At 39.4% G+C, this 26926-nt stretch overlaps 1 protein-coding gene across 1 annotated transcript; it reads left to right on the top strand.

Moving 5' to 3' along the window:
* LOC120503872 (inverted formin-2-like) lies at positions 1-26926 on the top strand. The gene is made up of 15 exons (XM_039712908.1): positions 1-17; positions 2666-2794; positions 3077-3582; positions 4975-5117; positions 5580-5641; positions 7011-7113; positions 7784-7869; positions 8908-9008; positions 10729-10799; positions 10900-11007; positions 11602-11672; positions 13369-13489; positions 14178-14342; positions 18109-18197; positions 26833-26926. The coding sequence occupies exons 3-15, from the start codon at positions 3084-3086 to the stop codon at positions 26924-26926; spliced, it is 1713 nt and encodes a 570-aa protein (XP_039568842.1). The 5' UTR covers positions 1-17; positions 2666-2794; positions 3077-3083.

Here is a 26926-nt window from a genome sequence, read left to right as displayed (position 1 = left end):
TCAACTCCAGCCATTTGGTAAGAAATACATCTTCATGTCCTCAAAACTATCTTTCACTGCAGGTCTTGACTCTGTGCTTACACTTTTGGTGGTTACCTTGAATGTGTGTGGGTACCGTTTTTAAACAACTTTGCCCTCAAGAGAAATCTTTTAGGTATTTATAGCACACAAGGGGGAATATCAGGCCTTCTCAAACATTCATTGAACCCCCTATTTATAGTATAGTAGTGACCAATGAAGGAAATTCCCATTACAAAGAAAATCAAGTTTTACAAAACAAGGTAGCCCCACATCAGCCCTATAGCAACACAAGCAGTGAAAAATTTGGAGTGTTTACATTATCCAAATTGCAGAGGTAAGATTTTTTTTTTTTAATCTGACTTAAAATTCTAAACTCTGTGTTGTCAAAATACAGCTTCTCTTTCAAGGCTAATGAGATGTGTGCCTATTTTTAGCATGTCAGTAGTCAGATAAAAAGTGGAAGTGAAAGTCTGTATTGTTGTGGTCCTCAAGCATCATCAGCTTTCCCCATAAAACAAAAGGTGGAGTAGTAGAGCACTGAAAACAGCTCCACAGTTAATTGCAAGTTAACTGATTCAACAGGATCATCAGAACTGGGCTGGTGTATAGAGTCAATCTCTGTCCCCTGCCCTGCCTAAGTGGTGCCAGTGCAAGTGCTTGTCTGGCTGCACTGAGATTTGTGTTTATTTATGTCTGTATTCACCAGGGACAGGAGGCTGCACTTTCTGAGGGGAAATTTCACACAGAGATTTCTTTTTAATATATACCCACAAGCTCATTTGAACATTTTCAGCGATGTAAGTTACAGCTGCCTTGAAGTTAAACCAAGGCTTTAATATCTTTAAAAGCATGGGGTTTTTTACTTAGTCTCTAAAGCATAATCTTTGGAGATACATTATTATAAGCCTATTTATCATTCAAAGCATATTAGCTGTTTCTTGTATAGTACGACTTGTTAGTAGGATTTTTAAAAATAAGACTTTTCTTTACACAAACCCTGTAGCAATTTAGATGAGCACTCTGATTAAAAGAGCTTCCTAATTAATAGTCTTGCTGATTCTCCCTATAGCTTAATTAAAATAAACAAGCAGCAGAATTTTAACATGAGCATTTCTAATAAGATTTTATTTAATCAGCTCATTTTACCCCTAATACTTCTAGCAAAAAGTGGCTTATTTCTCATTAGGCTTTCTCATTTCTCATTAGGTTTTTTCATAGGGCTGAATCCTTCACTTGTCCTGTTAGGGTAATTACAGACATATGTACAAGTTTACCTCGAAGATTGTGAAGTCCTAAAGGGGATACATTGAGTTGTTTACTTAAATTAAATGTAAGCCTGCTTTACCTTTGGGGAAACTGCTTATTTGTGCAAAAAGAAATATGGAAACCAACAACAAATTAATTCAAGTAAACTGGAAATGTGGTTAATATTAATTTTCTATTATAGGCCTTTGACATAGTTATTTTAACTGGTACCATTTAGTATGTAAATCAAATATTATTTACTGGCTGATTTAACATTTAATGTTTCTAATGTAGGCTATTTTTACTAAATTAAGACTGACAAAATATATCAAAATTTTATTGCTTTCTTTTGCCTTAGATGCATTGGCTCACAATTTTCCAGTGGCTGTAAGAGCTGGAGACTGTCATCACTATGAGCTGCTAGGTTTCAAAGATAAACTGTTCCAAATTATAGGAGATGCTTTACAGGTATACTATGGACTAGAGATGCATCAATGGCAGGTTTTGATGCAGCTCCCTTAATAAGTTTTCTCTGTGTTAGTAACTGCCCCAAATTGCTGTGTCAGGAGGAAAATGGTTCATAAGTATTATGATCCATGATAATGTATCATCATTCATAGGTATTAACCTAGCTCTTTGAGAATAAAATGTGGTGAATGTACCAAAAATAATCTCTCATGCTGCACTGGAAATGAAAGTCCACACCTAGTTAAGACTGCTGATGCTATTAATGTGTGTTTTGCTCAAGAATGGGATGACAGGGGGCTTTGTTTCTGCCTACATACAGTCCCTAAAAATGGTGCACCTACTGTGTCATTTCTGCAGCACTGATAGCTTGCTCACTGCTCCCCTTTTAACATGTTCTGCTCCTGCCATTTGTGATGATCATTGCTGTAGAGGTTATAAACAGAGAAATCACACAGCAGCTCCAGCTACTGAGATTAAGTGTCCCAGGACCCTGCTCCTCCACAAGAAATGCAATTGTTTGCAAAGGTTTGCTCAGTCAAGCAAACAAAGCAAAGTCCTGAGCCAGCAAGTGCTCCACTAACTTTGGTAGGACTGTCTCCACGTTTAAAACTGGGCATACAGACAAGATATCTATGTATGGGATTTCTGCAGTCTTTTGCAGGAAGCTCTGAGAGAAACTGTATAGTCTCAAGACAAATATATTTTCCCTAGAATAAAATTTGGTTTAAGGGCAAAATAGGAAAGATAATCTTATTCACTGAAATGCTTATAAGTAATTTCCATGTGTAGTTACAAGTACCTAAGCAGCTCATCCTGAATCCTCCTCCTCAGCTGTAGCTTGTTTACTTTATTAGGCTATTTTGAGAGTTTCTCTTTAAATCCCCAGCACCCTTCTGCACTTAAGGTAAATTGTGGCAACCTGGTTTTTCAGGGCTGACTGTGTCCCTGCTGTTTGAGATGTCCCCTCTATAGAGCAACTGCAGTAAATTCTCCAGGAGGCATCTCTTCACCTCTTCATTCATCCCCCCAAACAGCTGTCAACAGGGAAAAAAACAACCAGGTAAGCGTTTATTATGCTGTTAGCATTTGCTCTGTCTGTTTTTATGTATTATAACAAGAATGTAGAAGGATCAAGAGAAGTCAAACATGAGCCTTATGGCCAGAAGGACTGCCTTGCTCCCCACTCGCCAAGGTGAAACTGCTATGAAGTGTCACTTGTAAAGCAGTTAGAAATATTCCTGTTGCTTACCTTGATGTGAAGGCCACTGTTATTTCTGGAGAAGTAGAGAGCAGTTGTGAGGAACTTTGCTAATCCGTGCATCCACCTTGTTGTCTTGTACAGCAGGAAAATGGGACCAGGGCAAGCCACGGAGAGCCTGCTATCAAGCATGCACTGCTCAAATCACCACAAAACAGTGCTTAGAAGATCTGTTCCAAAGCTGAACAAATGCACTCAAGTTAATATGGACTTGGAAGAGGAGAACCCCAGGGAAGACCTGAGCCTTTCTCCACCCACTGGCCTCTCTAGGAAGTCAGAGCATTGTCCAGGGAGCACATCACCTTCCCAGAAAGATGTTTCCTCTTCCTCCCAAGAACAGTCTGTGATGCCAGCTCTGCTACCCCAGCTGCCCCCACCTCCTCCCCTACTTCCTGGGTGCAAGGTGCCTCTTCCCCCTCTTTCCCTGCCTGGCATAAATTCCCCATCACTCCCATCTCCTCAGCCATGCAGCAATCCTGGGTGCAGTCATCCTTCCTGTGGATGTGGGGAGCAGCCCCACGATAGGAAGACACCAACACTGAGGATGAAGCTGCTCCACTGGCAGAAGCTCCCCTCTGATGTGGTGAGACGTACGTGCTTGTTTGTGACACTGGGCTGATGGGTTTGTGCACTGTGCAGCCAAAGGAAAGCACTGATGTCAGGGGAATAAACCTTCACTCATAAGTCAGGTCACACATGTGGTCCCATTGCTTGCTCTCAACCATAATCACAAAATGAATATGGAAAGGCAGTCCTCTGCCAATTAGTGGAGGAAATAGTAGTTTGGGGGGAGCTCTGGGCTGAGGCTCTGTGGCTGCTAAAGTTACCTTCTCTTAACCTCTCAATCTCTGTTATTTGTTAAAGGGATGTTGTGAGTCTGCACAGATAAAGGTTTGCAAAATGCTCTGAGTGTGTGGAGTGGAAATGTCTTTTAAATGGTCATGTTCTGTGTTTCTTCTTAATGAATTTCTGGTGCATCATTAGTGAGTAAACTCTCAGCTGATGGTTTTACTTTGCTTTTTATGTTCTTGTGCAGCCAAAAGGTGCATCAGCCAAGATCTGAGGCTGAAAACTCTTGTCAGTAGGGCTGGGGAATGTGTACCCTCAGGGTAGCCCCAATTTCATTTCATACTGACCACAGGCATGTGATTTGTGTGGTGATTCACACACACACACACAAACTAACCCTCAGAGTCTGTGGTTAGCATGTGCAAAAGGCTTGAAGGTCTTGTTCAACTTCCAGTAAAGAGGCTGGAAACACATCTCCAGTTTTGCTGCAGTTTTTAATGTTCAGTGCACACAACACAGATCTCGGTTGTTCTTCCTTGCTTATCTCCAGGACAAGGGGTCATAAGGGGCAAGAACTTGCTGCTATGATAAAATATATAAACACAGATGTAAAAAAAAACTGAGCCATGGACCACTTTCTTGTGCAGAGACACAAACTGAGATTCATCCCCAATGCATTCAGTGTCACTGTTGCAATCTCTCCTAAAGCAAAAGGAGGTGAGATCCTGTCTTAAAGGTTCCCGTGGTGCACAAGATCATGTTTGGAAGTTCTGTCTGTTTTTTGGATAGGCCCCAAAGATTCTGGTAATAATGTTGGGCTTGGGAGTCTTTATCTCTTGCAAAAAAAGATGTTTACCTAATTGGATGCAACGTCCCCTCTTTTGGTACCACAATCCTCCAATGTGTAGCTGGTCAGCAATAGCAAAAACAATTTGGAGCAGCCCATTAAGTTCATCTGCTGCCTTCAGCTCAGTGAATTGAATGTGGCAATAATCTTCCAGGTTTAATTAGGCTTCAAACCTTTGGGATGCTCTCTGTGGGAGCTGTCACTCTTAAATAATGCACATTTGTCCAGGGCTAATGAACATCATATTTCATTCATCCTTAGAAGTGTTTTCCCTTTTACAAATCACATTGCCTTGAAAGTGCTCCTCAACCTCTCTGGTCCATCTTGAGCTTTAATTCTCTTGCAGAAAGCCACTCCATATGGGCTGTGATGCCAAGCAGCAGCAAGGAGCTTGTGGAACCTGACTATGCAAGCTTGGAGCTTCTTTTCTCTGTCCCATCAAGGATCCCTACAGAGAAACCGGGACCAAAAATAAAGAAAACAAACGAGGTATTTGGACTGCCCACTTTTTGTAGAAAATAGCAAAGTTCTTGGAAGTGAAAAGCTTATTAATTCTTTATTGATGTCAATCATTTATAACAAGAAAGTTTGAAATATTTTGAGCCTCACTACCTGAGGCTGCCTTAAAAAAAACACAGGGGAGGTTTATGAAACAAGCTGAAGTAACTCTGCTGGGGGATAGGTCTTCATCTGAGGCAGGGAGGACATGGGAATTTCAATATGAATTATAAACAGGAATAAGCAAATAAATTTCCTTCTCTCTGCCTTTGCCTCTTTCTAAAACATATCTAATTGCTGTATTATTGTCATTGGGATTTGATCTATGAAGGTTATTGATTATATTATTAGCAAAAAAGAATGAATCTCAACCAATAAACAAACAAAACCTCTAGAAAATCTGATAAATCCAAGCTAAATGTATTTCTAGCTGACTGATTTTTTTTCTTACAGATCACATTCATAGGTCCAAAGAAAAGCCTCCTTCTGAGTATATTTCTGAAGCAATTTAAGTGGTAAGATTTGGAGAATAACTGAATTACTGATTTTATGTGTCTATGTGTTTATTCAGATATTAAATGAAATTAATTTAGCAGAAATACTTTGCAAGTATTCGCTTTCTTTAACAAGAAGTCAACTTTTCCCCTTTTTTTTAAATCATGATAGGTGACAGTCTCTTTTCAGACAATTAATAGCATTTTTCAAGCTGGTGTTAAATCTAGAATGGACTACAGATCCCTAAAGAGACAATGTTCATAAATAACAGTAAAGTTATGTAGAAATATGTTTTTCTTTGGTATTATTGTCATAAATATAAAATTATGGCAGGAACTGTTAGTGAAGATTGTTGAATGGAAGTTTCAACTCACTTCATTGCTTTAAAGAGGCATTTCCAGGGGTTCAGATCCAAAATCATACATAGTTTTTATGTGCAGTTTTTCTATAAATAGGAAACAGTTTGAATAATTAAGCAAATGGAAATTTACCAAGTTACAGGCCTCATGGAGGGGTGGGGGAGGAAAGGAATTTGTACTAGTTTTTGGGAAAATATCTTTACTCTGAGGTTCCCTGAAACTATGGCAGGATGATGACGGATGTTCTGCTCTCCCTCTGCCCTTTGTGTCATGGCCCATGTTAAAAGAGTTTCAAGAGGAAACTCAGCCAAGAAATCCCTTTTCATTAAGAATAAATCAGAACGAGTCAGAGGGATGTTTTTAGTTATTATTCTTCTTTTTCCATTATAAACTGCTTCTCCGTGGGGGAGAATGGTGCATAGCCTAATGCAGATGCTATTTCCTCTTCCTGTCTGATTCCCTGGGCAGTGGTGGAGCTCTCCTGGGAGCAGCTGGGATCAAAGAGCTGAGTCCCACTGCACTTGTGAGGGCTGAGGCTGCTCTGGAGCCTCTGTTAGCACTGGTGGCCGAGGGACCCCAGCTCTCCAGAGCTCAAACCACAGCAATCTGGAAGCATTTCAAACACATGTTGCTTGCCAAAGTTTCAGGCAAGGATTTGAGCTAAAACCTTCTGTGAGCCATTGGTTTTATCCTTGTCTTTGCTGCAGATTGTGGGGGAATTCAAATGTAAATACTTTCTCAGTGACACTGGACACCTACAGTAAAAGCAGAGCTTTGGGGTTTGCTATGTAAATATGAACAAAGGTCAAAAATCACACCTAAATTATAAGTAATATTGCTTTAGGCTTAAAAGAAAAAACCTTTGGAATTTCATATCTCCACTGTAAGTTTGAGGACTATGATCCAAACTGTAATGGGAGACAAGCACAGTATGAGTTACTTCAGTTGCTCCTGGAGTGCCAGCAGAGAGACTGAGGTCTTTTTTGCCATGTTACTCCCCCAGTGCTCCACATAATTTCTTTCCTTGCAGCTCCAATGAAGAGATTGCTGCCATGATTCAGAAAGGGGATAGAACCAAGCTGGATGCTGAGGTGCTGAGACAGCTACTTAAACTGCTGCCTGAAAACCAGGAGGTATCTATTAACGTGTCATTCTGGTGCAGATCAGTGTATTGTGTGCTCAGCCTGAAACACTTGCACTGCTAAAGCAAGAAGCTATGACTGGATCCCACATCCTTCTGCTGCATCTAGGTCAATGAAATTCCAAGGCAGGGTGGTGGGAAGTCCATCCCAGCAACACTCTGACCTCTTCACACAAAGGTTGAGCAAGAACATGTTGGGAAACTCTGCACAGGTGTAGAAAAAGTGCTACTCTCTATCCTGTTATTTTAATTAAGTGGATGAAGCACAGTGGGATTTGTAGACCTAGGTGAATAGAGAGCCTTTCAGAACAAGTTTTAAAAAGGAGTAAGGGAAGGGACCCATCTTTTTAAAGGGTTTCTGGATGCCTGTGCATTATAGCTTCCAGAATCTCTGCCTACAGGTCAGGAATTCATCCTAGGAGATGCTGTACAAAGGCAAAGGACTTCCAGTCAAAATAAAATCTACATGTTTGCCCTTTCAAACCAGTTCATATGTAGAATTTATTGTTCATCTACTTTATTCCCATTGCCTACGCACACAGCAAATTCAGAAAAGCAAGTTTCATGCCTGTAAGAAGAAAATGGCACCAGAAATGTTTGTGTGCTTATTTTCCCTGGTAAATTAAAATGTGTGATTATTTTGGTCTTTTATTCCCTGCTAGATAAATAGCCTAAAATCATGCAAAAAAGAAAAATCACAGCTGGCAAATGCAGATCAGTTTTATCTCCATCTTTTGGAAGTTCCCAGGTAAGCAAGATCTTCCTTGTCTCTTTCCATGAGTGTGGTTCTTACAAGACTTGTCCATAAAAATTAAGGCCCCTGTTTCTTGTGCTAGAGGGATGTTCCTGACATCCAGTCTTCAGGATAAATCATCTGACTGCTATTTGTAGTCCCTGTATAAGAATTATTTTTTTCCTTCCCAAAGGCCAGAGAGACTTTCAGACACCTTTGGCAAACTACAGTTAAAATAACCTTGGAATGAAAAAACCCTTGACTGTTGAACAGCTATTCCTGTGTGACATGAAGCTGCAGACTGAATCCTGTCACCAGGCTGCTGATTCACTCCATCCCTGGGCTACAGATCCCAGTTCACCCACTGGAGAGCCCACAAATCCCAGAGTGAATCACAGCAGTGCCTGTGCTTTCACCACCTCCCCAGTTTTTACCAAGTCAAATGAGGTGCACACAGAGAACTCTTTCTGCTGCTCACAAAAAGATGGTGATATATTATAATTAATAGCAGTAGCCCTCCATAAATCTGATCAGTTTCCATGCCACAACCAGAGATACTTTTTTGAAAATGTGGTGGTGAAAATATGGCTTTTCATTTTCTCAGACTTCTAGCTAGATTTAAAAGTACTTTAGAAAATGTTTTACTACCAGAATATTAATCTGTGATGAAGCATAAATGTCATTAAAGGACATCACTGCCAAAATATTTCAAATTTGTTTGTGAAGTTAAAAAGAACTAAAATCCTGGCTGGTGTTGCCCAGGAATTGTAAAAAATTATGGCCTCATTATGCAAGGTAGTCACTGCCAGATGTCAGTCTGGCATTGCTTTCTGAAAGAGGAGATGATAATAGTTTCTAGGACATCTTTGGAAATATCTGTGTTTGATTTATTTATAATCCAGCTCTCATATGAGAGCATTAAGGAGACCGTAAGAATGTTGGTACTGTGCTTTGCCTAAAATGGATGATGCTGAACACAAGTCAATTAATCAGGCCCGTGGGATTTGTTTTTTGTGGTGTTTGTTGGGGTTTTTTCCACTGATCTCTTTTTAGCTACCAGTTGAGGATTGAATGTATGCTGATTTGTGAGGAAACAAAAATTCTGCTGGAGTGTCTGTGGCCAAAAGCACAAGCCGTCAGGACAGCCTGTGAAAGTAAGTACATCAGTGCGGCACCAGTGCCCGGGTTCAGCCACTTTCTTCTACTTGATTTGCATCAGTGGTAGCCTATGCTATAATCTAATCAAAATTAACCTTTTAATTGCTGAATGTGTAGCAAACGTCAAAATTATTCTGCAAATTCCTGCTCCTAGAATACATTCTGAAGAATGTAGTTTGTGTTGTTCTGCTCTGAAGTAGGAGTTCTGAAGAGAAATAAGGAAATTTCCTTCATCAGAGAATCACAAAATAGTTTGGGTTGGAAAGGGCCTTAAAGATGATCCTGTTCCTGCCATGGGCAGGAACACCTTGCACTAGACCAGCTTGCTCAGAGCCCTACCCAACCTGGCCTTGAACGCTTCCAGGGTTCACAGAATCATTTAAGTTGGAAAAGATCTCTAAGATCACTGGGTCCAACCTTTGACCCATCAAAATCTTATCAACTTGACCTTAGCACTTAGTGTTAAGTTGTTTCTTGAACACCTTCAGGAAAGGTGACTCTGCCTCCCTGGACAGTTCATTCCACTGCTTAACAACTCTTTCTGTGAATAATTCCTCCTGGTGTCCAACCTGAACCTCGCCTGGTGTAGCTTGAGTTCTCTCATCCTGTCACGGGGAGAAGAGGCCAAACTCTCTCTACAACCTTTCAGGGACTTGTCAACAGCAGTAAGGTCTCTCCTGAGATGGATATGGCAGTGCCAGATCCTGTCTGAGTATAGGTTACATTTTTGTGTGCAGAGGAGATTTTTTTTTTGTCCTTAACAATGAATCAATGCCAGTTTTTCCTGTAGTGTGCACTGATGCAGCTTAGCTTTGTGGTGGAGCAGGACACAGTGACGTACCAGAATCTGATGTGGCTGCCAGAAAAAGGCATCCCAGATGATGTTCACCAATATTTCAGGAGACTCCTCCACCCAAAATTAACCCTGGTTTTAGTTTTAAGTTGTCTCTTCATTGAAGATACTCATGTCTCTTCATTGAAGATACTTCATTGAAGTACTTCATACTTCATGAAGATACAGGCGTATCTTCATGAAGATACAATGGTTTCAGAGAGTCACTGATCTCCTGTTAAACATTTAAACTGAAAACTTTTATGTTTACACAAAAAAACAGGGCTCTACCTGGATGTCTGATGTCAGTGCTGTGGTTACTCTTTATTGGGGTGCAATCAACAGCTCTTTGTAGTCCCACCCTGACTTCCCTGCTCCCCTCCCTTCCCATTGTGAGGGTCAGTGTTTCTGTTCTATTTCTGCCAAAAACTTTACTCTTACCCCAGATTCTCCTGTGAAAATGTGCATCTTTTGATCTTCACTCTCACTAGCAATGATAACAAGGCACAAAGCCCTTTGCTTTTCTTAACTAGAATAATGTGTGCTGGGAATGAGGACTATAGACTTTCACAAGTTTATATGCTTTCTTGTGTGTGGTCTTGTATTCTTCTTCATACAGCTGCTGCAGGGTTGACACATCAATACTCCAAACTTAATGGAAAAACTAGTTTTCCATCTACTTGTAAAGAAAAGATCATAATAGAAAGTTATTCATTTGACTTCCATTCAGCTGATTTATTTCTGTATTGGTATTTTTCCAAATCCATAACAATGGCTTGACATAATCTTGGATGAAAATTTTGTTATCATCACCGTCAAACCTAATGAAAATCCTATTTCAGATAATTTAATTTATTGAAAATGTCTCTCTTCTTATTCTTTAGCGATTCTTACCAGTCACCGACTGCCAGTGTTTTGCCAATTGATTCTTAAAGTTGGAAACTTTCTGAATTATGTAAGTAAAGTGATTTCTTTACTTGTTGTATTAAAAAGATAACAGAAAATAATGCAAAACTTGAAAACTGAAGGAAGGAACTTTTTTATGTATCTTCCAGGGGCGTCATACTGGAGATGCTGGAGGTTTTAAAATTAGTGCTTTGCTCAAACTGACAGAAACAAAAGCAAACCAAAACAACATTACTCTGCTTCACCATATTTTGGAGGTACAACAAAACTGAGAAATTAATCTTGTGTGCATTATTCTCAAATATTAATTCCCCAGAAGCTAAGAGGCTTTTACCTCTGTAATACCCCACTACAGGTACCTGGAGGGTAAGCCTCTGTGCTGGAAATACCATGAAAATTTCTCCACAGCTCTCTGTGCAGATGAGATGACATCCATGCACAGTAATATTGAGGGAGATAACACTAGGTTTCCTTCCTCAAGTTCACTTGACATGTCTGCTTACTGTTTTCTTTCTCTTCTTCAACTGCTCCCTTGTGTTGACACATATCTCAATGCATCTGTCAAATTAAATTTATTTTTGTGGTATGAAGACAAAAATCTCAGGTCAGCCTGCACACTGTGGCAGCCCATGGGATGTCAGCCTGAGAACTTAAAATGAGTCTTTTCCTTTCTTTTTAACTCCCTGTGGATGCCCACATGAGAAAAAGAATGAACAAGACTAAATTTATCCCTACGTTTATAAGAACGAAACTGAAGTGTTAAGTTTTCAGTCCTGATGTTGTCCAGCTGAAAAACTTCCATGCTCTTTGACAGCCTGTATTAGATAACCATTTTTTCTCTTCAATTTTAGGAAGTTGAAAAAAAACATAGAGATCTCCTGCAGCTTCCCAGAGATCTTGACTTTGTTTCCAAGGCAGTGGGGTAGGACATTATTGTTTGTTTTTGTCATGTATGAATTGCCAACCTCTTTAAAGCCAGCAAGGAGCTGAGTCATTTTATGATGGTGTAATAAGGTCACAGGATTTCTCTGCGGTAGGAAAGAGTGGTTCCCTTCAGCACCAAACAGTGTTGAAATTTTTATAGTTCAACCTGGTTAAGACTTTTAGCTGGGGCTCAGTGTGATTTTCTTTCTGTGGATCCAGTACTACTTTAGAAGAAAACTTTGTAAATCGTGAATTTCCCTCATTTTCAAGGACCAGAGTCCTCTTCCACATATTTCAATAGAAACATATTTTTCCGGAGGCTTCTCAGTCAGTTCAAGAAGTGTTTGGACAATATTTTTGGGGCACACAATGTGACTCTTGGGGATGATCCTGTGCAGGGCCAGGAGTTGGGCTTGAGGATCCTGGTGGGTCCCTTCAAATTCAGCACATTCCGTGATTTTTAGGTGAAAGCCCATCTGAAGGTACAAAGCTTTTGTAAGAAGGAAATTATTGGGGTGGTTTACTGGCAACTGGGGGGGACTTACCAGAGTTGACTATCAGCACGGGTTTTTGATACATGTGGGTAGAAAAGAAAAAACCTGTTTCTAGAGACTTTTGACTTCTCCCATTGTCAGCTCTTTCTCTTTAACTCAAAGGAATCACATGTAGATATGTTCAATTATACCAATCAGAATCCCCATTTGTAGCACTGGGATTAACATTTTTAATCCTGTTACAAATTCAGAGGATTCACAGGAACCTTGTAGTGATTTAGATTTCATTGTAACTCAAATAAGGAGTAACTTTTAAATCTGCCAATGGATTGACATTTATTATCTAGCTGCTAAATAATTTTTTGAAAGTATTTTAATTCTATAATTAAACAGAAAAACGCTGTGGCTTTTGTGAGTTAGCTTTGCAGAAGCTAAACTGAATGCTGTTTTTGGATTGTGTTATAACAGAAATTCTTTTCTTGACTGAAACTAGATCTTTCTGGCCAATGATATAAATGTACTTCTTGTATAATGTAATTGCCCTCTACTTTAATCAAACTCTCAAACTTACAAAATTGATTTGCTAATCAACCTGTGGAGAGCTGTGCATGGTGCAAATCCTGCAAGGGACTCTCCTAATGCTGCTCACATCTGGATGCACCATGAAACACCAAGCCAGGTTTTGCTGATTCAGTAAATTTTGTCTGGCCCAGAGAGAGTTCAGAACTACAGAAGATGTTGGTTTGGCAGTGGCTGTGTTTGGATCTCCACACAAGCTAAAGTAACACAGAGAGGAGATACAGTTTTGGACTATAAATAGACTGGGGAGAAAAGGCAAGGAGGGAGAAGAACCAGCTACATAAGGACAGTGTTGGCACAGGGGAGATGAGCTTGTGTTGCCTATGAATAAAAATAGGCTGGAATTTTTTTGGAGTTTTTGAATACTCGGACAGTGAGGTTCTTCCACAGTCCATCCAGGGAGGTAGTGAGGGCAAAAGCATAGAGCCTTTCTTAGATGAGGGTTTGTGCACATGAAAAAGCATTTTTAAAGAAAAGAGCTACCTGCAAAAGCAGGGTCTGGGCTGGACAATAAATTCCATGTTCATTTGCAGAGATGATAATGTTTATAATAACCTTTTAAGTTAATGCAAACAAAAGACTTACCCCTTTAATGTACAGTCCCTTTTGTGGACCTTGCAGAATCCACATTGACGCCATGCAGGCTGAGGCAGGTGCCAATTTGAAGAAACTGTTGGAAATAGAGAAGCGTTTATTTTTGTCAACAGATGATTTAAAAATACAGCATGGAAAATCTGTGCAAGTAGGTAATGTGAGTGTGACATGTTTCCCGTCTTTCTTCCTAAGCACTCTCTTCTTAAAGGCAGTGTCATTCGGGTTACAACTGGATATAAAGCCCAATGGAAAAGGGTCATTATACCCTCCCACTGTGCCCTGATGGAAGGCGTATCCCAGATTTTCCTCCTTTCTGTAATGTGGTACTGGGATATGGAAACAGCTGAGGACCAGACAGGTTTTTCTGTGGGAAAAAGAAAGGAAAGCCCTAAAAAAGGAACGTAGGCTGCAACTATAAATGTGTATAGTGCAGCACAGAAGCATGCTTTGTCTCACTGTGCTTTGTGGGGAGAAAAGTGAATAGATTTGCAATATGCTTTTCCCTCCCACCCCCAAAATCATATTTCCTAGCATCCTAGATTTTCATATTCTCAGAACGGGTCACTTAACTAAAGCTGTAAGGCAGAAATCCTGGTGCTGCATGTCCCTTGCTCAGTCATCCCAGGTTGTGCCACATTTCCACGTGGTTGTATGATTAAATGAGGGAAAATGCAGATGATTCAGTTCAGAAATAAGTATCATACATTTTGAACCAATCTCAGTTGTTAGTTTTTTAAAAAACTGACTGCTCTCTGTTAAGTGACTGAAGTCTTCTGGGCAACTCAGAATATGCTACTTTTTAATATGCATAAAATGTGTTACAAAATGTGTTTCAGGGCAGCCTCAATGCTTCAAAGGACCTGCAGAAGGAATTTGCCACCATTGAAAAGAAGAAGGAAGAACTTGCAGATTATCTTTGTGAAGACCGAACAAAACTGTCTTTGGAAGATGTATTCAGCACAATGAAAACCTTCAGAGAGATTTTCCTCAGGACCTTACAGGTGGTTTGCCCTTGTGACTGTTTAGAAATAGGTTGAGAATTTATTTTTTTTTAATCAAGCAATAATTTCTATTTCCTTCTACTCTAAACTGGGCTATGTAACCCTGGTTGCAGAAGTAAATGAAAGTAAAAGAAGACTGGAGGAGTGCTTCAGGGCAGATCATCGATTCAGATGAAAACAATGAAATTTCTGAGGCAGTTATAGAAGATGAAAGATGAAAGACAAAAAATATATCCTCTATTGTTCCCACTACCCACTTCTCCAGTAAAGCACTGAACTGAAATTTTCCAAGCAACACAGCTATTCAAGCTCTGAAATTATATGATACTGCCACAGACAGTCTGGAAAATTAACCCTACATACCACAGATGTTTTAGCAATATGTTTGGTCCTTAAAGTTCCTAAAACTCTAGGCACCAAGGAAAAAACTAAGAGAGTCAAGAACATAATGGGTCAGCACCTGTGGAGAGCTATACTTTACTGTGAAGGGTGATTTCAGCAATGGCAGTTTTTTCAGGAAACAATCCCAGTAAAGGTTATGGAGTGTCCTAGTACAGCTGCAGGAGATTCAAACTACATTTCTGGGTGCTTCTTGCTCACAGCGAGGTCAGAGCAACTAGAAAGAAGCTTCTTTTTATATCCCAAAATGTAAACTCCCTTTCATCTCATTTTGAGTTCCATTTCTCAGCAGCACCTCACCTCGAAGGTACCACAGCTATTAGTCATGTTGTCTGCACCTCTCTTCTACTGCAGACCTAGAATTAATCTCCTCTTCCTCTTGCCTTGCTTTCTTACTATCACCACAGTAAAGATACTATTTGTACTTGAAATAGCAACATGCTGAAAAGCTGAAGGTTTTAATTTCTAAAGCATCTTTTTATTCTGTGATTTTGATTTTTACACTAGAATCAGCCACAGGGATAATCTCATCCCAGTGCCATTTATTTTAAGCTTTAATGCTAAGGTGTAACTTTTATTTTGAGATGAGTCTTCTGTGTAAAGCAGGTCTCTTAGCACTGCCAAAATTGTTAGTGCTATCTTTCCATTCCCACATCAAATAAGAAGGGGAAATAGTTTCGATAAATAGTGATTCTTCATTTCTCCTAAGCTTATCTACAGAGATTTGGGGTTTGTTACTTTGCTCAAACAAAATTTTTCTCCCTTCCCTGAGGGTTCTTTCTGATCTCTTATCCTTCAGGTAATCAAAAAATTGAGTTACACAAAAGGAATTACTTTAATAAGGCTCTGCCATCTTTCTCTCCATCTACCTGGAGGAAAAAAGCCCAAATCAATAAAGCCTTTCCAAATACCCAGATGATATCCAAAACTGGCAGTGAAAGGAAGCAAGGGAGCTGGTTTGTCACCCAGGGCTGATGACTGTTCCACCAGTTCTCAAAAAATAAAAGAAGCAGATGGCAGGAGGAAGGAGACAGGGAGAAAATAACTCCTCAGCTCAAAGACAAAAAAAATCAGAAATGGAGTTTTGCTGAGAACTGAGTGGTAAAATTGTGGGGAAAAGAAGCACTGCGTGATTATAGGGGATTGTGGGAAACATCTGATTTCCCTTAGCATTTACAGCTGTTCATAGAAGGGACCTCCCAGCAAAGAGATGGTCTAATCTCAGGAAAAGGAGAAAAAAAATGTTCCACAAAATTTGCTCTAGGAAGTATTCAGTTGTTGACAGTTGTTTTACAGACAGCTCTGCACAGGGGTAGCTCCTCTGTGCCCTCCCCTAGGACAACCATGCTGGAGCAGCTGCTCTTCAGGAGGGTGCATATGGTGATGGAACACGATGTGCTTTAGATAATGTGGGGATAAACAGTTGTCCTGGGGCATCTTTAAATTCAAAAATCAACCAAGTATCTAACATCCCACAAAGTGCAAATCCAAAGTGACTCCCTCTTTCACTGAATCTCATCCCTGCAGCTGCCTTCACTAACCCAGGAAGGTGGAGAAGGGATTGTGAGTATTCATTTCTCTGCCCTACTACCACTGTACCTTTTTGGACTTTCTTGTGTTGAAGAAACTTTAAGTGTGTTTACATTGAATTGTTAGGTTGTTTGGGATTTTTTTTACAATTTTTCTGAAGAAAAATTTGGTTCAGGCTTGCTCAATTGATAAATTTATTCCTAATGTGTTTTAGCTTGTTCTCACTACTGTGTGTGCTGTTTAATTAGCACAATTAGCACAACAACATATCCCTGAGTTCACATCCTTTATTTCTTATGGTGTATTACATAGAGACATTCTCCTAGAGCCCAAAAATCTGCAAGTGTCTCAGCCATAGTATCTCAAAGATGTTATGCTAAGACAGCAGGAATTTATCAGGCAAACACATAGGAAATGTACTTGCCTATACTGATGGAAGGCTTCTAGCCTCTCCATAAGGCTTCACCTGTATCCCATTTTTTCAGAAGCACCCTCTGTTTGGGGCAAATGGATAATTTTCTTTCTCTGTCAAGAGTACATGGATTTTTTCCTTTTCAGGGCACCCAGTGACAGTTTCCACAACCTTGAGCTTCTAGTGCTCCTATATTTCAAACGGATTAACTCTGTTGCTGCTCACAAGTTTTCTTGATTTGTTTGAAAGTTCCTTTGGACCAAAGGATCCTAGATTTTTGCTTTCTATAAAGGCTAGTTCTATAAACTTGTGCACATTTTCTTGGACTTGTTCAGCTCATCTTATGGAAATAGTGGCAGATGATCCATAGCAATCAAACAGATTTATCACTATCGTGGGAAATTGTATTTTCTGCTTCAAACTCTCTGCAAAGCAGACCACACATGTCTCATCAAAAATCTTGTCTGCACCAAATCATCAGCATCTTCCTGGATGTTATTAGGTTGTGTGATATGACACAGCAGCCTGTTAAGTAGTGATCTACCTGCAATGTGTAGATTAACTACTCACTGGTTGCAATCAAAAGCAGGCAAGCTTCCAGGTGGGATGGCAATGTTCTGATGACAAATGCAGCTCTGGAACAAGAACTGCAGGAGCATTTAAGAAAATGGCTTTTATCATCTTTGTTATACTACAGTTATCTTAGATGTTCAGAACTGCCTTCTCCCACTGTTGTGCTAGTTATCAAAAGCCAGGAATACTCTTCCACTGAACAATCATCTTCTTTTGCTAGCAGTAATCATTCCAATCCTTATTTCCTCCATTAATTTTGCTATTCTGGTACCAGCAGCTCTGTGGAGACCAGAATCCTGCCTATCTACATAAATCCCAACAGGATTTATGCCATTCTGGCAATTGTGTGAGTGGTACCAATAAACATCCAGCCCGGACTCTGGCCCTGAACTGTAGTGCAGAAATACTACTGGCAAATTTAATGAGAGCCTGAAGAGAAACTGAATTGCTGTTTAACACAGCTGAACAGCTCCTGAAAATTCTGGTAGAAATCCCTGAATACAAACAAGGTTGCTATGGGATAAATCTCTAGAATGCTAATTAAGTTAAACTAATGTTCTCTATTGTGAACAAAGGGACTAATTAAGAAGAATGCATTTCAGTCCATAGTTGAAAGTTGCAGTTAAAGCTGATGAAATAGTTTGCTGGTAACATCATCACATGGATAAGGCCAAAGGGATTGACCAGGAAGCTCTGTTCTGCTATTTACCCTCAAACCCCAGCAGCTGAGAGTTTTAAGTGCACACAGGGCATGTTCAGAATACCTATTCATTACAAACTGAGAGCTTCTTAACAAGCTTTTCCTTCAGAAACTCTTATTTATTGTTTTATTTTCATTCTGTCTGAATGCAGGAAAATCAAGAAAGGAAGGAGCAAGCTGCAAAATCTGAGAAAAGGAAGAAACCGTTTAAAGGAGAAGATGCAAAGAGGCTAAAGGGAGAGTATGGAAAATGTTATACATTTAGCAATTAATTGTTTTTATTAGCTAATCTTTTGTTAATTAGAAGGAATTTCTGTTAGCTCTGGCAGATTTGATGCAATGAGAGTGACTTAGATGATGTAGTTATCAAGGAGATACATAGTGAGACATCAATTACCAATTTTTAAGTGCAAGTGAATGCTTGGAAGAAATCATAATAGGGATGTTAGAAAAAAAAACCACCACTCCCAATGAGCAAGTTTCTCCTACTTTGCTCAGAAGCGGAGGATGTCCTGCTGTTGTTCAGAGTAGTTCTTGGGAGACTTTTAGGGTTATAGAAAGCTGCACACACTTGAACTTCATGCAGCACAGTAGGCAAGTTGTGTCCGGTGTTATTGTTACCACAACATCTGCCACCTTCTGATCAGAGATCTGATTCCTTTAAAGGAGTTATGTCAGATCTTAAAGAAGTGTCTGTGCTGATTGATGCAGAATTCTAAGCACTTGCTGTGCTGAGCCTCCTTGGGTGTGAAGCATGTCCAGTGCTAATATTGGCATATGTATATTTTAAATTTTTATTTTGGCAAAAACTTGGCATCCGCTTTTATTGAAGGTTTTTGCCAATAACATTTCTTTACAATTCTTGGTTCTTCAGAGCACCGCTGCAAAGAAGCCATCAGAAACCACTCCATCTGAGTGGAGTTCATGTAAATTTTATGCTAGATGCTCAACTCTTGCAAAACTGTTGTTTTTCTTGTCTCTGGTGTCTAAATAGATGGCCTCCTTTGAGATCCTTTTTCACAGATATTCACTTTTAGAAATACATTTTTAAGACACATAAAATACATTTAAAACTGAACTAAGCAAAGTTTTCAATATTGTCTTGTCAAGTTCTAGCACAAATATGTTTTACATACTTTGCAATTATAACATACTTAATGTAAAGCTGCAGGTTAAAATTAAAAAAAAATCATTTTGCTACAAATACAAAAGAGTAACCTAGTATATGATAAAACAAAGTATATGATAAAATAAAATTGGGAAGCAACATTTATCAGCTGTAAGACTACAAATACAAAAGAGTAACCTAGTATATGATAAAGTATATGATAAAATAAAATCGGGAAGCAACATTTATCAGCTGTAAGAATTAAAGGTGTGCTTCAACCTGGTAAAGAAAAGGGGCACCAAACCAGAAGAACCTTCTGTATTTCCAGGAGACAGTTTGGGTGGAACTGTCATTATTTTTGTTCCTTTGTGAGAAGGTGGATTTAATTCTTGGGGAGTATAAACTTGAACATAAAGAGCATTTAGAGTCTGAATTATTTTTCAGCACTGATTTTAGAAACTGTGCATAGCAGTGGTGACAAAGACAATCTGGAACTTTTAAAACCTCTTTCAAATCAAAGTATGGTGACAAAATAACAGAGGGTATCAGATCTGGCACGGCAGGATACTGAAGCTCATCTTAATATTCTTCATTCTATGTAAAATGGGTTTTTGGGGGTTTTTCTAGTCATATAATCAGCAAGTTAAGGAACTTAATTAACAAGTTAATTTTTTTCTGAAACAGGGAATGAAAAGACAGTAAAACTGGTGAACCCCTATCAGCCTGTGCTTACAGGATTGTAAAGGCCTGGTTCCACAAAGAATGAAATAACCCTTGAACTTTGCAGGTACCTCCCTCAATGCCAGTGCCACACAGCACACAGGGCAATCCTCTGCAGGGATCTTTAAAGGTCCCAATCCTGCAGTCTCTGAATCTCTGACCTTAAGTCCAGTCACATGCTCTGTCAGTGTGAATATCTGGTTTGTCCAGTTGTCTGAGGATCATTTCTCTGCAGCTGACAGATCTGCCAGGGACAGCACACAGCACCAATGTCCCTTAGGGCCAGCAATAATGTCACTCTCTGGATTTCAAACAGGAGAGTAAAGTCAGAAGCACCCATTGGTGATGTATGTAGAGATTACAAGTGAGGGCTTCAGCTGCTGAGAACAAAACTGAATCAAAAACTGTTATCAAAATTCAAGTGGAGGGTACTATTTAGACAACTGAGCAATGCCTTACTTGATTCCATATATTAAAAACAACTTTTCTGTGAATAATATTAAAGATAAGATTTCCAAAGTAATTTGGTGACAAGCTCATGCTGATTTCAGCGACTCAGACATTCAATGGCTGGGGATTTTTTTAACTCCTCTGGACACGTTTATATATGTATGCATGGTTTTTTTTCTCCACACGCTTCATAGTGAATTAAGCAACTCCCCTGCTTTATTTTCTTCAGCTTCCGTTGCAGTAGCTTTCATTACTAGGCATTTAAATTCTTCTGGTGAATTTTATCAGATAATTGCAAGTTCTATATTTTATATGTTACTTCAAGAAAAATAACATATATTGTATATATGTTACTATGAGAGAAATAACATCTAGAGGTTTCTTTAGCTAACTAAGTGGAAAAATTAGCTGCTTCTAATGGAAATTTGGGGATACAGCTAATGACCAGAGTAAGAAACAGAACAAGAACACTTAAGAACAAAACATGAAAATATGCATTTAAATATCTGGTGAATATTTACATGTGCCACTATAATATTGTAACTGCAGCAGAAAATGAAATGTTGTTAAAAGATAAAGAGCAGGTAAGTTTTGATGAACAGTACAAAAGTTCCAGAGTATAACTGCTATCATTACACATAGAAAGCAACTGCAAAAAACAGAGTCCTAATTCAATTCCATATATTGATATATCCAGGGTCAAAAACAAGAGCTTTCCTCTGGTAAAATTCTTATTGTCTGTTTTTACACAGGACTTACATGTTTGGCTGTAAGAAACAAGCTGAAATATGGTAAAATGTCACCAACACAGATTGCTCTTGCAATAGTAAAAGCATTTAGTTTTCAAGAGCTGGGGGAATCCGCTGATATTCTGCTGCTAAAATCTTACTGGGTCATTGTTCTATTGCTTGAGTTGGCTTTTATAAAGCATGTTATAATGACTTAGAAACTGTGTATAAAGGATAAGTATAACTTTCAGTGCAGAGTTTACTTACAACTGCATTGTATTCCAGTATGTTTTTGTAACCCAGGATGAATTTTACTTTTGTATGTCTTCATTTTAGTAAACAGAGCTAAACAAAATTTGTGAGGCTTATTAGTTGCAGATTTAAATGACATACTAGCAAGTGAGATCCTGAGCAAGTGATTTTCTTGTGCTGATAGTGAATACAGTAATGGTATTTTTATTTTATTAAAGTGCAAATGACAGGACAGATTATCTGGATCTTAATCTCCTAAAAAAGATGGTGAATAAATGAAGGGGGGAAAAAAGCTTCTTAATTGCATCTGGCAATATAAAACTGCAAAGCAGTTAAATTAATTCCTCGTGAGCTCTAGAAAACTGGAAAAATTCTTTTAAAAAAAACCAAATTCTTGACCCTGTGCCATTCTGTACCCAAGAGTTCAATGAGTGCCACAGTTTTTTTACCAAGTGCCTGTCAGACTTCAGCCCATGCTCTAACAGGCATAAATGAGCATAACCATATTGCAATGCTCCTTTAATTTCTTTTTAAATATACATCCGCCTGCATAATCTCCACCTATTTATTGGCTGGAAAGGGTCAAGTTGAGATCATTTCATTTAAATGTGTCTTTAAATTTTTCCACAGGCTTTATGACATCTTATTTCTGTGTATAATATTTACTCAGCTGAAATGATGTGAAGAAACTTCTGGTTTTGGTATCAGCTTGATTATTTGTTGGGCAGAGAGAAAGAATTTATGGGTGTCCCATCCCTGGGAGTGTTCAAGGCCAGGCAGGATGGGGATTGGAGCAACCTGGTCTGGCAGCAGTTGTTCCTGCCCATGGCAGAGGGGTTGGAATTAGGTGATCTCTAAGGGCCCTTCCAACCCAAACCATTCACCCATTAAAAGTTTCCATTTGGGATACCAAGACAAAATAACGTTCACATCTCTAGCTGGCAAAAAGAGATCTAATGCAGCAATGTCTGTCACATCACACCTGAAACCCTTAAATCCTCAGGCAATCTGGAGTGACAGTCCAAATACAGTTTTGTGGGGTATTTGCTCCAGTTTATACATTCAATGTTCATGAGGAAGTGATTTGGCAGCAAAGCCACCTGATGTGAGAGCTTATGGCTGAATGGGCAGCACACTCCCAGGAAGTGTGTAAGTGACTGCAGGTTGAGGTGGCAGCTGAACAACTTCTTAAATGTCGCTTAACTGTTTGTCCTGGGCATCTAAACAGGTGTGCCTTTCAATGTACCTTTTGAGAGTTTGGGCCAAACTCTCAGAAAATACCTACAGCTCTGGGACATATACAGTTAGTAAAGTTGGTCTAACTCAAAGCAGTTAAAGTTGAATCATTTCTACCTAAACTCTTCTCAAAAAAACCCTGAAATCCTGAAATCTGGACAAGGTGCTGCTGTGCTCAAATGTGATCCTTATGAGTATTGTTGGAGCAAAGATGGTCTTATTCACAGCTTTTGTTTCAAGCTTATTAAAGCTTTACACACCTGTCCATGCTTATCAGATTAATCAGTTTTTTAATCTAATAAAACATGCAAACACTTTTCATTTCATCCTATGCACCACAGAGAAAACACATTACCACTCCCTTGTAATTTGCAGCAGGCTTTCCATATTTGCAGGCTGTTATCATGTCACCTTTGGTCTCCTTTTTACTGGACTAACAGCTTTTCAGCCCAGGGCTTTCGTAGTATTTGCATCTCAGGATTTTCCACATCTGTGTTCATGCACTTGTGGATCTCTTCCTGATTTTATCAAATGGATCTCATCTTCCCCACTGTGCAGTGCTGGGTCTTCAGCAAATCTCAAAGACAGAGAAAGAACACCTGCCTGCATTTTACAGGGTGTTCTTCCATCTCAGCGAGATATTTGGCTTCTTCTACAACCATGTTAACATTTTGACCCTTATTCAGAGAGGCATCCTGCTCTCCAGCATGATACTCGTTGCTTTCAACTTCATTCACCTGTACATTCAATAAATACACTTTTTTGTATGCTTCAAGTCTTTCATGGAAATAGGAAATAAAGTGGAAGTGCAAATACTGTCTTTATGATTTGATGTATACTTTATCCAATTAATTAGTTCTTTATTCCAAATATAGATCTTCATGTGCTTTTGCACCATTTTGCTATTTTTATCAGGGATATGAACAAACAGGTGTTTGGTAAAAATGCAGTTCTGAAAAGAAACAGTATCGTTTGGGTTAATTTATTCTGAAGTAAATCTAAAGTGCATTGCTTTAATCATGTGCACGTATTTTGCTCTTATTAGTCACCCAGAACTAAAAAGCACTGCAGTTTTTTATCTGAGATGGCAAATGCTTGAAGTTTTCCTGTGAATTTGCAAAGGTCAAGTGTTGCCAGATGAATTGGTTTTAATGGAGGAGCTCTGAGGAACAGGGAGCTAGTCTGAGACACCAATTCTGATTACTGAACTACCAGCTCATTCCCTTCTTTATCAGAGCCCAGCACCAGGTGAATCACACAAGGCTGCTGCCTTCCTGTGGCACTTACAAGTCTCATGGCACTCTGCATGACCTCACTGTTAATATCTTACTAAATTTAAAAGTCAAACATTTGCTTTTAACTGAGCAAAATCTACCTTAGACATCTGTTTGTTTCTTCCATCTCACACATCAAAATGTATTTAAATCCATTGTTTTCAGTGGAATTAAGTTTCCTTTTAACTTGGTGTTAGAAGTGTGGCACTTAGTGTCTCACTTCAGATAATTAACCTGCTTTGTATTCTTTCTATGATTAGTTAAATTATTTTAATTTTTATAATGAGGAGTGTTCTCCTGGTTGATTAGTTTGCTTTCAAAGTGTCCAGCAGAACAGTTTACAGAAACAGAAGGTTTGGCATTGGTGGCACAAGAAAGAAAATAAAACTGGAATTTTTGGCCATCTCAGAAGGACAGTGAATGTACCTTTTCGGAAGATACATGAAAGTTATTCATTGTGGCTGAGGTCCACAAAGACCAAAGAGCAGAAAAGTCTATCATCTCTGTCAAAAAGACTGGAGTCTATCCTTAAGTAGGCAAATTTACACATGATCACGTCCACAAAGACCAAAGAGCAGAAAAGTCTATCATCTCTGTCAAAAAGACTGGAGTCTATCCTTAAGTAGGCAAATCTACACGTGGTCACATCAGGATGATTTGCTTTCAAGAAAACCAGACCATAAACAAAACCCAACCAAATGCAAGAACAACAATAACATTAATATGGAAAAATATTTGAGTTCTATACTGCTAGGTATAGAGTACCATAAAGAGAGAAAAAAACCAAACGTGCAAGAATGGCAATGTTAAATGCCATAAAAATAATAAATAGATCACCAACATCCTCTCTAACTCCAAAATGTAGCTGTAAACAGCTTCTTCTGCAGAGGAACACCACCGAGAATATGTATTTTTGAAGCAAAGGATGTATTTGTATTCTGTTTGTGTGGAGCTGACTCGCAAGTCTTCAGTTTTGAGGAGAATTAGAGGAGAATCAGTGAGGGAATTCAGGGATGCTACTGCTACATTTCACTGTCCTTGGGGCTCCTGTTTCAAATTGTAAAAACAGCCATAAACACAATGCCCGAAAAATATTTATTCTACAAGGAGATGGCACAATCTTTATTATTTTATGGACAAAATTATTTTGTTATTAAGTAGCAAAAAAAACTCTGAAACACGTCAGAATGGTAAGGGAAGGTTTAGAGGAATTTTTTAAAGAAAATAAAGCCTGGAGGTGAATAAAACCAGGGTAAACTACAAAATGGAAAAGCAAAAGTCAAACCAGATCACTCTGGCAGTGGATCCCTTTGACAGCTATCAAGACAGATGAAATGCAGTAGACAGGGGTTTCATTAAGACACTCAACGTATTGCAGAGTATGGGCTGAGAACAATTACAAAGGCAGCTAAAGAGAAATCACTAACGATAATTTCTGCTGCTCAGCAGGACCAGACTGGCTGCGTACATTTAAGGGGGTGACAGACCAGGGCAGAAGTTCTTTAGATGAGGTCCACAAGCTGTCACTGTGTGGCTTGGAAGAGAAAATGGGCAGTGCTGCGTGTTCCCACATGAGATGGAACAAGTTCAAGCTTGAGTGGTCTGATGTTGGGCAGCTTTAGACTGCCTGGTACCAGGGCAAGAAGTCCAAAGAGTAATGCCTGTGCTCAAGAAGTTGTGGTGCATATTAGACTGAAGGAATAAAATGTCTTAAAAGAATTCACAGTAACTAATTCCTGCATTTGGTCTGGCTGAGATGGAATCCATTTTTCCCATAGCTAGAGCTGTGCTTTGCAATGGTAGCTGGAAGGGTGTTGATAACACAGCAGTGTTTTGGCTGCTGCTGAGTGGTGCTTGCACATCATCGTCTCTCTAACATTCCTCCCTTCACAAGTGGAAGGGGACATAACCAGGACAGCTGACCCAAACTGATCAAAGGGTCTACTCAGGTAAAGCAAAGAGAAAGGAGGAAGGGGGCCATTTATTATTTATGACATTTGTCTTCCAGAGCAACCACTAAACGTGCAGAAGCCATGCACCCCAGGAAGTGCTCAAGCACCATTTGCTGATGGGAAGTAGAGAATTACATCTTTTTGGTTTTTCCTTTGCTTGTATGCACATGACCTTTGGTTTTGCTTCAGAAAACTGCCTTTACCTTGACCCATGAGGGGTTTTGTCATCTTATTTTCTCTGCCCCCATTCTGCTGAGGAGGGGAGCAATAGAGCAACTCCAGAAGCAACTGGCTCCAGCCAAGGTCAACCCACCACACATCCTTTAAACCGAAATAATGTTCATGATAAAAATAAAGGTCAAAACTCTATAACTCCAAAACCCAAGCTGGAGTCTCATCTCACAGGCCACAATAGATCACACGTGGCATCTGGCTGTGAATATATGCATGAAATGCCAAGCAGCTGAATTGTGCATGTGAAGTGCGAATTGCAGAAAGAGTCAGCGGAATTTCAGTGTGTGAGATACCAGCACTGCAGTGGGGTGTGAGAAAGGAGCTGACTCTCACCACGTATGTGAAACTTGGCAAGTCCAGGAATATCTTAGGTGAGATATTTCCATCTGAAAAGAGAAGACTAACTGCCTGGTAGAAGGTAACAGGGAAACTTGACATGGACCACAGTGTACAATTCTCTCTGCCCATATTCAAGAAACAGCAAAAAACAGAACAGGTGCAGGGCTGGCAGGTGAGAATCATCAGCAGTTTGAGAGTCTGCCTTGAGAGAAGTGCAAAAAAAATCTTGTCTTTCTGCTGAACAACATAGCTGGAGACTGTAATTCTGTCTATAAATAAACACACAGGGAAGGGAAAGGAAGAAGTATTTAAACTAAATGGCAACATCAGCATAGAACATATGGATATAAATCAGGCAGAAGGCTGGAAATTAGCAGAAGTTTCTAACTAGAACAGCTCTGGAACTTATTCAATAGGAACAGCGAGGTGCTGTAGGATTTCACTGACTGCACAAGCCAGAGAACTAGGCTCAAACATCAGGAGTTCCCTTCCTGTCTTCCATATTTATTACCACCACTGTTTCCTGCTACATACTCAACTGGAGCATATACAGTGTTAAATTTTCTCTGCCTCTTTTTCCCAGAAGAAACGCTGCAAGTGCTAGAATTGAAGTAAAGAAAATGTCTCCTCCTTTTGACATCATGAATCCCTACCAGGTGCTGGAGTCTGGATTATGA

This window comes from Passer montanus, unplaced genomic scaffold, assembly GCF_014805655.1.
Source record: "Passer montanus isolate IOZ18808 unplaced genomic scaffold, ASM1480565v1 scaffold27, whole genome shotgun sequence".
NCBI classification, from domain to species: domain Eukaryota; kingdom Metazoa; phylum Chordata; class Aves; order Passeriformes; family Passeridae; genus Passer; species Passer montanus.
Note: the sequence above shows the minus strand (reverse complement) of the source record. Positions and strands in the feature narration are given on the sequence as shown.